We start from the raw sequence: 13067 nt of genomic DNA on the forward strand, positions 1-13067 counted from the left end.
TAAAGTTCCAAAATGAGATACGTCGGTGCACGAAAGATTCGAGTCCAATTTTGGTCCATTTGGACATATTTCATATTTAAGATCTCTATTTGAAGCTCCTTTCACTGCTGAAAATATTCATATCTATATATTAAAAGTAACTCTTATAGTGTAAAAAATATGTATTTACTTTTCGATGTATTTAACCGGGGCGTAGAACTTTATATCTCGGGTTTTTAAAAATCTTTTTTATTACAACTTTAGCAATTGGGTTTGAATGCCCCGTCATGTTTAGATAAAAATAGAAGTGTTAATACAAGTAAATAAAAATTGATTTGAAAATCTATAGAAAATCGGATTGCAAAATTTAAAGAAAATTGTTGAGTTTATAGAAATGGATAAACAATTGATTACAAAACTTTAAAAAAATAATTGGTAGGAATAGATGTGGCTTTAATCTGACATGCAATTTTATTTAAAATGTTAATAAATGAGAATATAAAAATGATTACAAATTATAAACAAACTTAATTGAAATCATATAAAACATAAACATTTTATTGCAAAATTCGTAGAAAATCAGATTGATAGAAATGGGTTTTAAAAATGAACTTGATCCTTTAAAGAAAATTGAATTAACTGAATAAAAAATAATTGCAAAAATTTGAAGACAGTTATTGAGTTAATACATATGAATAAAAACAATGATTGATTGAGAGAAGTGGATTAAAGTGAATAGCGATTTTTAAAAAATGGATTAATAGAAGTGCGTAGCAAGTGATTACATAATTTATTTATTATTTTTAACTCATAGAAACATGGATATTACGCAAAAGTGATAAAACAAACGACTGGTAGCTTTCGAAATGTGGGTGTGGAAAAGAATGGAAAGAATTAGTTGGGTCGAGCGGAATACGAATGCGAGGGAATTAGAAATGGCGGGGGAGAAAAGGATACTTCTAGACATTATTAAGAAAAGGAAGAGAAACTAATTGGGATATTGTTTAGGAAGAAATGATGACAGGAAAGAGAGAGAGAGGTGAAGGAGGCTACTACAATAATGGACGATATAAAAACAGAAAGATCATATGTGAAGACAAAGAGGTTAGCGGAGAACCGTGGAGCGTGCAAGCTTCTCAGCCGCGGCAAGTGACCTGCCAATAAGTACAGAATACCTATGATGATGGGAAACTGATAATAGGCTTATTTGATTGCAAAATTTAAACAAAATTGTGTTAATTGAAGTCTATAAAAATTGGTTGTAAAATTCATAAAAACTCGGATTGATAGAAATTTTTTAAAATTTACCTCAAACTTTAAAGCAAATTGGTTGATGAAAGTGAATAATAATAATAATAATAATAATAATAATAATAATAATAATAATAATAATAATAATAATAATAATAATAACTTGACAGACACTGAAACAGAAAAGGCAAGTTAAATAAAATCATGTAAAAAAATATAATGTTAAAGAATCATAATTCCTGTTATTCAATGCGATGTTGCTCTTTTATAAAAGACGACAACAGGAAAACTTTGATTAATTACAAAGAATATTACTTGGACAATCGAGTAAGCTTAAGGCAAAACTTAGAGGAAAAACTCGCATGCCCTTGACAACAAATGATACCCTGTTATAGGGAAAGATAACATTTTGTATGCGCCTTCTCTTGGTTCGGTGTTTCTCTAGCGTTTAGTGACCGACTCAACCCAATCATTGTTTCTTTGATTCCCCTTCCTTGTTTTATATATAATTCTTCGTTTTATTTTCATCTCGACTGGAAAAGATTATGTTGTGATATAATCCTCTTCCGAATCAGATTAAGAACGTCAGTTTCCCCCCTCTATAAGTACCACACCAACCCCTCTCTTGATACAACAAAATAAAATGCTTCCATATTGTCTTTTTTCTGTCTGGTGACTGTATTCTGCTCTGCTTTGGCTGGTTGCAATTTGGTGCAAGGGTTTTAGGTGCTAAGTGGTGTATACGCGTGCGCATCATGTCTCTCTCTAGTTTCGGGGAGAGAATCGAATCGGGTGAGGGGAAAAATCAGCTTTTTGGAAAGCGGATTATTTTCTTCTTCTGTCTTCTATCGTACTCTTCGTCTCTCTCCCTGTTTCCAATTAATTTACCGACTACTGGAAAGAGTACGAAGGGGATGGGAGGTTTGAATTACAGACAAGGGTTTAGACAGCAAATTTCGTTTTAGGAGACACAGTACTTGAACTGAGGACATTACTTTTTCTTACGTGATGTTGTTGTGTTTTTGTTCCTCAGTAGTGTTCCTTGCACAACATATCTACTCTTGTGTATTAAAATTAAAAAACTCAGAACAATTGCTGCTTTTTATGTCCCACTGTTCTACCGTATTGGACGGTAAATGAGACGATAATAAATGATTTATAATAGGAAAATGAATTATGAATAACAATGCACGAAATCAATGCACTGAGCGGGACTCGAACCTGCGAAAGAAAGATCTTACGATTGTCGGTCTAATGCTTCAGACCAACGCTTCTCAAACTATTGTCCCTCGTTCTTTGCCTTTATGGTCCTCTTAAATTAAACATTAACCCCCCCCCCAAAAGGACTGAAGACAAAAAATTGAAGTGAATTTCATGTCACACAGTATAAATGAAAATCTCAAATAGCTATAGATTGTATCTAATATCTTTATAGACGTATTATTATAAAATATCCTTGATTGCCTTCAATCATACATAAAAAAAGAAACACCTAACATATATTTTTTTCTATAAATACTAGTATAAAGATTAAGGGGATTACAATTAATATCATTTTAAAACACAAACAAACTAAATAGGTATATAAGTGGTGGAACGAGTAACCGGGTGACTTGGGTGTCGCTTCTCAGACCTGGTCTAACCCGGCTACCCGAACAGACCTTGTAGAACCAAGCAGATCCAGTGACTCGGACAGACTCGGAATCAGCCAAGATATCAGTTCTGCAACATTTACTGCAGAATTTTATAGTAGAGTAATGATATCCACTGCTTGAGCTAAAATATAATTTTGTTTTTAATCGTCCTCCCATTCTGAATTTTTGATCCTAGACTATACAAAAATATTTAACAAAACACTGTTTAGGTTCAGCGGGATATTTTATATTCTAAAAAAGTTTTACAGGTTAACTCCATTAAAGTTTGACTATTTTCCATAAGAGAAGCATGTAGTTTACCTTTCCAGCGACTCCGATGTTTAAACTTTGTTAAACTTTGTAATTACCTTTCAGTACAATGCTTCGAAACACATGAACGCACACAACGAGTGAGAAAAAAAGCTATAAATTTGGTGAGAAGACAAAGAGAGAGATGAGGGAATCGTGCTTCCTGGGATTACATTAATAACTTTGCATATACTTTCTATGTTTGGTCGTCTTAAGGTCACTCTAGGCCACGAGTCACAAAAGTTCGTTCCTCATCGAATGGCATAGTTGTACAACTTATGCTTAAACTCGTGTATGCTCAAAATGTTAGAAAAATGTTGAATTTGATTTCGAAGGGAACAAGAGGAGGGTGATCTGTAGAACATTCTGACTAATAAAAGTGGTAACCACTTGAAAAATGTGTTAGAAACTACTGTAGACTGTTCGTCCATGCTAGCTGGATCTCTTACGTATTGCTACCTGAAAAAGGGTCTTGAATTAGCTCGGGAGTCAGCATCCCAAAATCTCTTTCCCGTAGCTGCACCCATGACCACAAAGAGAACATAATTTATTCTTGAACAGTGACGTAAACAGTTTCTTTCCCTTCTTTTAATTGCCTCCAATATTCTGTTATTTCCTGTTTTTACATGCTTTTGTGTAACTTATAATGGTTCAACTATGTTTTCAAATCTTTGAACGTTAATTTAACTCACTTCCCGATTTCATACAATGATGAAATTTTGTTACATGCTTTTCTTTAACTCACAATGATTCAACCATATCCTCAGATCTTTCAATCTTAATTTAACTATTTTCCAAACGTAATATAATGATGAAACTTTGTTACATGCTTTTCTTTAACTCACAATGATTCAACCATGACGTCATATAATGATGAAACTTTGTTACATGCTTTTCTTTAACTCACAATGATTCAACCATATACTCAGATCTATTCATTTAACTCATTTCCTGATGTCATATAATGATGAAACTTTGTTACATGCTTTTCTTTAACTCACAATGATTCAACCATGACGTCATATAATGATGAAACTTTGTTACATGCTTTTCTTTAACTCACAATGATTCAACCATATACTCAGATCTATTCATTTAACTCATTTCCTGATGCCATATAATGATGAAATTTTGTTACATGCTTTTCTTTAACTCACAATGATTCAACCGTGATCTCAGATCTTTCAATCTTAATTTAACTCAATTTCCGCTATCATACGATGGTGAAATTTTGTACAGAGACAAAAGTCTAGTTTCAGTGCAGTAATCCAATATTTATTTTTAAATATTTATAGATTTTGTTCAAAATTAAGAATAAGTTTTGAGTCATTTGCTCAGGTAGACTATAGTGTCGAAAGAAACATAAACCCGGCAAGTATTTACAAAGGAAAGGAAACAAACAAAATACTACAAAGATTCAAAATGTATTTAATTATGACTAGAAAGTGCAAAACAAAACATTTTAAAAATATTTTCTTTCTAAAAATAACAAACAAAATGAAGCAAATCGTACTTTAAAAAGTAAAATAATAATAATAATAATAATAATAAATAATAATAATAATTTCAAAAAATGACTTTTAAAAAATCGATTAAGAAGAAAAACATAGAGAGCGTTGTCGTAAACAATCTCTTGACAAATTCTTTAAATCTGACGTAATATTATAGACTATTATAATGTAACATTCTTTTTTATTAGTAATATAAATTAAAGTATAGTTACATGAGAATTAAATGATTTATAAATTGATCGTATATGAGGGCGCTCTCTATGCTTTTTCCTTTTAGTAATGCAAAAAAAAAAACATTTATTTTTTTTAAAGTAATTTTGTTTAAAACATAATTATTTTTTACGATTACTTTCTTACAATATTTTTCATAATTGCTTTTTTGTTTCACTCAGTTTCTTCTCTACACACATTTTGATAAAGCTGGTGATAATCTACGATCACTTTCTCGTTATATCATGTTCCTACCCCATACGGTATAATATTTACATTGTAGAGTAATTATTTCGCATTATTAATTGTGATCATTGACATTGCTATTTTTTATCGTTTCTTTGATAACATTTCAATGTTGTTCATATAGTTTATCTACAATAAGTTATTTTATAATTCTTTTTGCAGATTTAAATGCGGATTCCTATTTGGACGGGCCCTTTGGCACCTCCGGTCCTAGCCCTGGCCTTGCGGGAACTAACGGCCAACCTCAGAGGACCAAACGAATGCGAACGTCATTTAAGCATCATCAACTCAGGACCATGAAGTCATACTTCGCCATTAATCATAATCCGGACGCCAAAGACTTAAAACAGCTGTCGCAGAAGACAGGGCTTCCTAAGCGAGTCTTACAGGTAAGTTATAATCGCATTTGAATGGATAATACTTCTTTTACTACTATTATGAGTTCATTAATAATGCTTCTTATGTTCTCAGTGCCAGTATTAACTTTCTAGGGATTTTTATATTTTCTAAAAAAAAAAATGCAGATCTGATTTTCTAAAAAAAAAAAACTTAAATATCCTCAGTGGCGGTTCTTGAGGCAAATCACATGAGTAAAAACTTCAATTTATTCCTACAAGATAAGAGAAGAAAGTTTGCATAACGTACATATACAGCATTTTGAAATTTTTTAAAAGTTTTTTTTTCCGTTTTGCACAAAGTGGTTTCTATTATCCCTATCCAAATTCTAAGCAGGTCTTGCTCTCCAACTAGTTGTTTATGCCTGGAATCAGGGGGGCTTTCGGGCTTAAGCCCCCTCCGAAATCTTACTTACTAGAGTAAAGTATATGAATTATCTTGCAGAATTTATACGTTTTGAGGCAAAGCCCCCCCCGAAAGTTAGCAACGCCCCCTCCCGAAACAAAATCGTAAATACGCCACTGCCTGGAATACACAGTAAAATATATTTAACGTGGATTTTAGTAATTCCTAAATTATCAAGAAACCGCACTTTACTCTTCTTCGAACTCCAAGTGTAGGAAAATCAATGTGATCGGTCGAAACTTTTGAAGAACATACAAGAAATTGACAGACGTATTCATCTTATATCCTCTGTTGAAATCCAAGTTGCTTGGGCTGCACACACAAAAGCCAATGATATTCGAACAAAGTCGAGATAGAGTGACACTGTTGTAGTGACTATCTCTATTGACATGACAAGCAGAAAAGGGAGAAACTCGTTTATTTATCAGGCTTGGCACCTTTAGAGGAAACAAGCCGAATAACTAGTAAAATGCAAGAAGTATGCGATATTGAGTTAAATTAATAAACTATCATTCTCTCTAGATACATCTAAAATGTACCTATGATTCGGTTCTCTAATCTAATTCAAAATCATATGGCTGCCAACCCTGCACAACACTCTCCTGTGACGGGAACCTCCCACTAGTTCTTCATATTGTTATATATTCCTTGTTTGTATTCTGAAGAGATGTGGTAGAAGGTGATTAATTAAACTTTAAAGATTCGACTATGGGCAACAGATGACATCACATATCTCTCCAATATATTTTGTACGAATCAACAATATTCGGATAAATTGAATCAATTTCAAGAGATAAATATTCAAACTTTGTCCAAAGACACTTTGAATCAATAACTAGAGAATAAACCGTTCATTTTTTGATTACTTCGTTTTATTTGGTGTACAGAGTACTTAATTTTAATCTTCTGAAGCATGCTTCCAACAATAAAACTCTCTCAACGATGAAAGAAACAAATTATCACAAAACACCGCAGATTATTCTCTAGTTATTGATTCAATCTGTCTTTGGACAAAGTTTGAATATTCACCTCTTGAAGTTGATTCAATTATTGTCAACAATATTCGTATAAATTGAATAAACTTCAAGAGATAAGTGTTCAAACTCTGTCCAAAAACACGTTAAATCAATAACTAGAGAATAATCCGTTCACTTTTTGATTATTCTGTGTTATTTAGCGTACAGAGCACTTAATTTTATTCTTCTGAAGCATACTACCAACAATAAAATTCTTTCAACAATGGAAAAACAAAATATCATAAAAGAACACAGATTATTCTCTAGTTATTAATTCAACTTGTCTTTGGATAAAGTTTAAATATTCATGTCTTGAAGTTGATTCAGTTAATATCAATATTGTATATCCCTACAAAATATATTAGAAAGATACGTGGTATGCAATGCCATCTGTTGGTGATTAGCGCTACTGTTGCGATATCTTTTTGTCACTATCTGTACTGTACACGTTATAATCTTCAATAACTTCAAGCTTTCTTTGTTGGTAACTTACGATCTTTAATTGAGAACAACTGTATTAGTACAACTGGATTCCTAAACTGGCTGTAGCAAAAGAAATATACAATAACTTAATATTATTATTACTTTTTTAAAAAAGAAAGAAAGAAAATTATGTAGTGTTTCGTATATACAAATTCCAACGGAGTACAATAGAGAAACACCCAATAAGGATAAAGAATGTGAAATGCAATATAAAACTAATTGATAGCACAGCAAATAGAAGTAAAACAAAGCATAATATTAAAAAAGAAGATAACTACGAAAACAGAGACAGAAACGTAGTTTTGTAGGGTTAAAATTTTTAATTTAAATTTTGTGTTATTGAAATACGTACGGTACGGATGATTGCAATTCTGTCTTCATTAAATGTATTCTCAGTTTTTTCGTACTGTAAATTCTCCATATCATGTATATACAGTATATATATATATATATATATATATATATATATATATATATATATATATATATATATATATATATATATATATATGCTTCAGTTTTTATGTCTTCTCGTCTTTATTATATTTTCTCTCTTGCTCCTCAATCTCTACGATGAGGAGGGAAGAAAATAAAGAAAACAAAATGGCGTCGTCGTCCAAACCAGAGTTTGAAGAAGGAGAAAAATGTACTCTTGGAAACAAACGACTCAGTGAGTCGGCTTTACTTCCTCTTCACATGGCCATTAAATTCTTTCGACTTGCTGATTTCTTGTTTGAGTTCTTGAAGTAGAATCGGAAGTGTCTCTCTCTCTCTCTCTCTCTTTTTCGTAACTCCGAACTCTTTTTTTTATTATTTATTCGTTTTGTTTTTCTTCTTTTTCATTTTATGTTGGGCAGAAAAGTTGCGTTAACAATCTCGTTTCATCAATTATTGAAAAAGAAGAGGGCCGGTAAAGGAAAAGGAAAAAAGTAAGATTCGTATACTCAACGAAAGAAGAATACACACCCAAACTAACACAAATACGAGTATTGTATACATAGAACACGCATCTCTTATATTGTGTTGAGTAGATTATTTTGAAATATAGAACTTTATATTAAAAATAAGACTAAAACTTTTGCTTATATTGTTCTTTTTTGACAGACGTTAAGTTTACGTGTAACAGCGATATAAACTGATGTCAACTCAGGTTTTATAGATTACTCTGATTGAGAGAGGTTAAGTTTACGTGTAACAGCGATGCAAACTGATATCAACTTGGATTTTATAGATTACTCTGAATGAGAAAAGTTAAGTTTGCGTGTAACAGCGATGTAAACTGATGTCAGCTTAGATTTTATAGATTACTCTGAGTGAGAGAAGTTAAGTTTACGTGTAACAGCGATTTAAACTGATGTCAACTTAGATTTTATAGATTACTCTGAGTGAGAAAAGTTAAGTTTACGTGTAACAGCGATGTAAACTGATGTCAACTTAGATTTTATAGATTACTCTGAGTGAGAGAAGTTAAGTTTACGTGTAACAGCGATGTATGCTGATATAAATTCAGGTTTTAATGGTTATTCTGAGGCTCTCCTCGCTGATCCAAACACACATCATTTGGTGAGATTCACTAGATTAGTGTTGAAGCTTTGCCCAAATAAATTAATTTGTCAAATTCAAGAGATTCGTGTTGAAATTTTAGCCGATACGCAAAATTATTCAGCCAAATCCAAGAGATTTGTGTTTAAACTTGACCCCCCCCCCAAAAAAAAAAAGATGTATTCAGTCAAATTTAAGAGTTTGATGCTGAAATACTCAACTACAAATTATTCAGTCTAGTTTAAGAGAATGATGTTGACACTAGGCCCAAACATAAATTGTTCACCAAATTCAAAAGATTGTTGTCGAAACTTTGCCTGCATACAAATTATACAGTCAAATTCAAAGAGATTTTTTTTTTTTTTTTTTTTTGAAATTGCGCAAACACTTATTATTCAGTCATATTCAAGAGAATAATGTTGGAATTGTGACCAAACACAAATTATTCATTCAAGTTCACGCGATCGGTGTTAAAATTTCACACAAACCCTAATTATTCATTAGTGTAGATATTTGCTTACACAAAGTATCGAATTAATTTATTAAGACTTTTCTCTTTCCTTATTTTGATCAAAATTTGTAATTAAATTAACTGCTGACAACAAAATTTTGTTCACCCTGTAATAGGACGGTGTAATTTTATTTGGATAATAAATAAATAAATAAATGTTATTCTATTCAAATATGATTTACGTTTGTAGTAAGTACCCCAGGTAAGGAAGGGCCTTTTCTATTTCATTTGCTTTTGTTTGTTAATTACCTAATTAATTAATAGCCCCACGGCTATAAAACAGCCCGGCACCAATAAACAGCCCAGAGAGAGAGAGAGAGAGAGAGGTGGAATACAAGAAAACATTTAAACGGCGTGGTGTGGCGTGGCGTGCATGAATACATTATATCTATCTCGCGCTTGAGGGTTCTCTGTGGCTAGAGAGAGAGAAGTTAAGTGATTTCGTGCCAAAGCAGGTGTTCCACAGGGAGCGGTATTCTCTCCCCCATCCTTGCTTTTGCTCTTTTCAACACTGATGCTTTGCTTTGCATTGTTTTACGGATGCCTGTGCTACGAGGAGAAGTTTAAAAAGAAGCACGCGCCTGATGAAGTGTTACATGTTGAAAAGAACACGCCTCCATTATCTGCGATAACAGATAAGCAAAACGTAAAAGGCGGCAACAGATGAGGGAATAAGCAGAAAGGCGGGGAAAATTTTCGCGCAACAACCTGTAATTTTAAAACAATGAATTATATCTCATAGGAAACCGTTAACATTAAGCGGTAAACGTAAATAAATCCTTGATGGAACATTAATTTAGGGTTTGAAAATTATATCTTTTGTTCTGTTATAGACTACTGAAATATCATTCTTTTATTCGGTTTGTTTTTAGAGGGCATAAATCTTAGTTAATATCCTGTTATTGTTGTTGATTAGTAATATACTATGACGATAATAGACTTTAATTTAATCGTAGATTTACTGCAGTAGATTAATGGATTTGCAGTCCGATTTTAGGATTTTTCCTGTCGTATAATAGTGGTTAAAAGTAAGTTTCAGTTAACAAGATGTCTCCATGGATTCGTCCCTTGATTTTTTAGTTTTCAAATAAACATAAAAAGAACAGCTCTCTATTGATGTTGGACTAAAAAGTACTCTAGTTTTCTTTTTTTTTAAAAAAAAAGTCTACGTAAGGTTATTATCATACTATTGTAGGGTTGCCAAACGTCCGGTATTTTACCGGACAGTTCGGCTTTTGACATCCTTGTTCGGTGTCCGGTACCGGACATTAAATGTCTGGTAATTTTTCCTATTACTAGTCCTATTCTCTGTTCTATTCAGATTATTTTTTTTTTAATTTCGTGGAAAGTAGATTTAGTTGAATCTAGATTCTAAAATGAATCGCATTTTGACAACTGGCTGATCATGGCCATAGCCCAATTCCATTCCTCAATGAATTTGTTGTTCCGTCGCAGTGATGTTATCGTTTGCAATTCACTTTGATATCGACCTGTCGTGTGTGGAATTTGCTGAAGAGTTGAAGGCAGGAAAATGTACTGAACTTACCAAAACTGCTAAAGGTCAACAAAAGTACATTTTCAAGAGCGAAGCTAGCATTGCTTCATCCTTAGATACGTCTTTTCAATTAAATAATGCGTTCAGATCAAGTAAAAGCATGTATGCATTATGAAACATTACCAGTCCTAGGGAAGCTGGTAAGACTTATTTTATTTTATTTTTTTTTTTTTTTAAGTAAATTTGTGGTTGTGTCATAATTGTATTGTCAATTATGTTTGCTTTTCTGTTTTAAATACAATGTATTATTGATAATAAGAATACAAAAATTACATGTGCCGCCTCAACCAAAATTGGAATAACTATGTTTAATAAATGTTTCAAAAAGTAAGTTATTAAATACGAACTCCGAATCGTTCAATTTTATGTAACGTAACCACTTTCCGCTTGTTCACATTTTTTGACGAGCAATGATGGCATAATTTTAAGAGAATGCGTACTCCAGGAGGGTGTCCAGTATTTCCATTTTTAAAAGTTGGTAGCCCTAGACTGTTGGCTAGATGTCTCATCATGAAACATAACATTTACCTATGTCAGTGGCGTATTTAGGATTTTGTTTCGGGGGGGGGGGAACTATGCACAACACGCGAATCAACATATATTTTTCATTTTGGGTGTCGACAAATTTTAATGAAGTTTTGCATACATAATATTTATTTCGTGGGGGGGGGGGGGCTTCAGCCCGATAGCCACCCCTAAATACCCCACTGGCTTATGTGTAGGGCTGTAATCATTATTGGGCCTATGCAGAGTCGTTTTGACATATGATTAGCGTAATACTAAAGGACTGACTACTGCAGGAAACATATGATAGTAGAACTCTTTAGTATGACGCTAATCACACGTCAGAACGACTCTGCATAAGGCCTTATAAGTTTAGAAAATTGTTGAGCCTGCTTAATGATAACAACAAAAACAAAGAACAAATCTCGTGTTACGAAATTGTATCTTGTCCCAAGCTGTAGAGCTTTTGTAATTTACATACGTATATGGGAAGTTGAAGGGTCATAGCCCCTAAGTTGACCAATTAAAATACAATAATTCGATCTTTTATCTTTACATGAGTTGAAATACAATAATCTGTAATCGTGTTTGCTGCTTTTATTTATTATTATTATTATTGTTTTACTTTATAGTTATGTCCTACTGGAAATAATATAATTTCCATTTTTTTTCTTTTTGTGCTATTCATTTTGTCGGATTCTTTGAACTAGTATTTAGCATTATGACTTTTTTAAAAGCTCTTATTGTTGAGTTAGGTTAGTTACATAGCTTTTAAAGGTAGCTACTGGTTCTAATAATAATAATAATAATAATAATAATAATAATAATAATAATAATTAATATACTTGTTTTAGTATTATTATTATTATTTTAGTTCGATGGCGGCATTTGATTGAAGTATTCATTTTAGTAAACATGCAACCTTGATCATTAGATGCTCGAGGAGCTTTAAAATAAACAAAAACACAAACGTAAAAGAAGAATTACATGTAAGCCTTTCGGCTATGCCAGGAAAAACATGACCAATTTAATACATTTATGACGCTGACATTATCAATAATAACAATAATAATACATATTACCGTTATGTGTTCATGGATTGTTGCATTCAACACGATGTTAACTTGTATAAAAGTGAAGAATACGAACCAGGTTCAGATTTTGAAGCCTCAAAGTGCATCACATGATACCTTTTTTTTTTTTTTTCGGTGTAGCTAAATGTAGTATTTTTCTCGTTAACATGAGTCAAGCAAAACATTGCCCACATGGTGCAGTTAGGTTTGAAAATGCTCGAAGTGGGTCAGAAAAAAAAATCAAGAGAATGTTTGATCATGTTGATTGTTGTTCTTGTATGCACTGTTTTCTTTACGTACAGTCATGACGAAAAAAGTGAACAACTCTTTCTCTTTTTAAAAGAACTGCTCTTGACGTACCTTCAATATTCCAACAAGAAGATTGCAATTAAGCTTTTATTAGTGTTGCCCACGAACGAGGCAAGAAATTCCTCGTCTTGTC

At 32.4% G+C, this 13067-nt stretch overlaps 1 protein-coding gene across 1 annotated transcript in view; it reads left to right on the plus strand.

Annotated features, from left to right (window-relative positions):
* Window positions 1–13067, plus strand: part of LOC145690195 (uncharacterized) — a 234848-nt gene that overhangs the window by 200058 nt on the left and 21723 nt on the right. The window contains exon 4 of the mRNA XM_081764844.1: window positions 5303–5529. Within this exon, the coding sequence (XP_081620970.1) occupies window positions 5303–5529 (227 nt within the window). The remainder of the gene's footprint in view (window positions 1–5302; window positions 5530–13067) is intronic.

This window comes from Thermobia domestica, chromosome 7, assembly GCF_964235325.1.
Source record: "Thermobia domestica chromosome 7, izTheDome1.hap1.1, whole genome shotgun sequence".
Classification (NCBI taxonomy): domain Eukaryota; kingdom Metazoa; phylum Arthropoda; class Insecta; order Zygentoma; family Lepismatidae; genus Thermobia; species Thermobia domestica.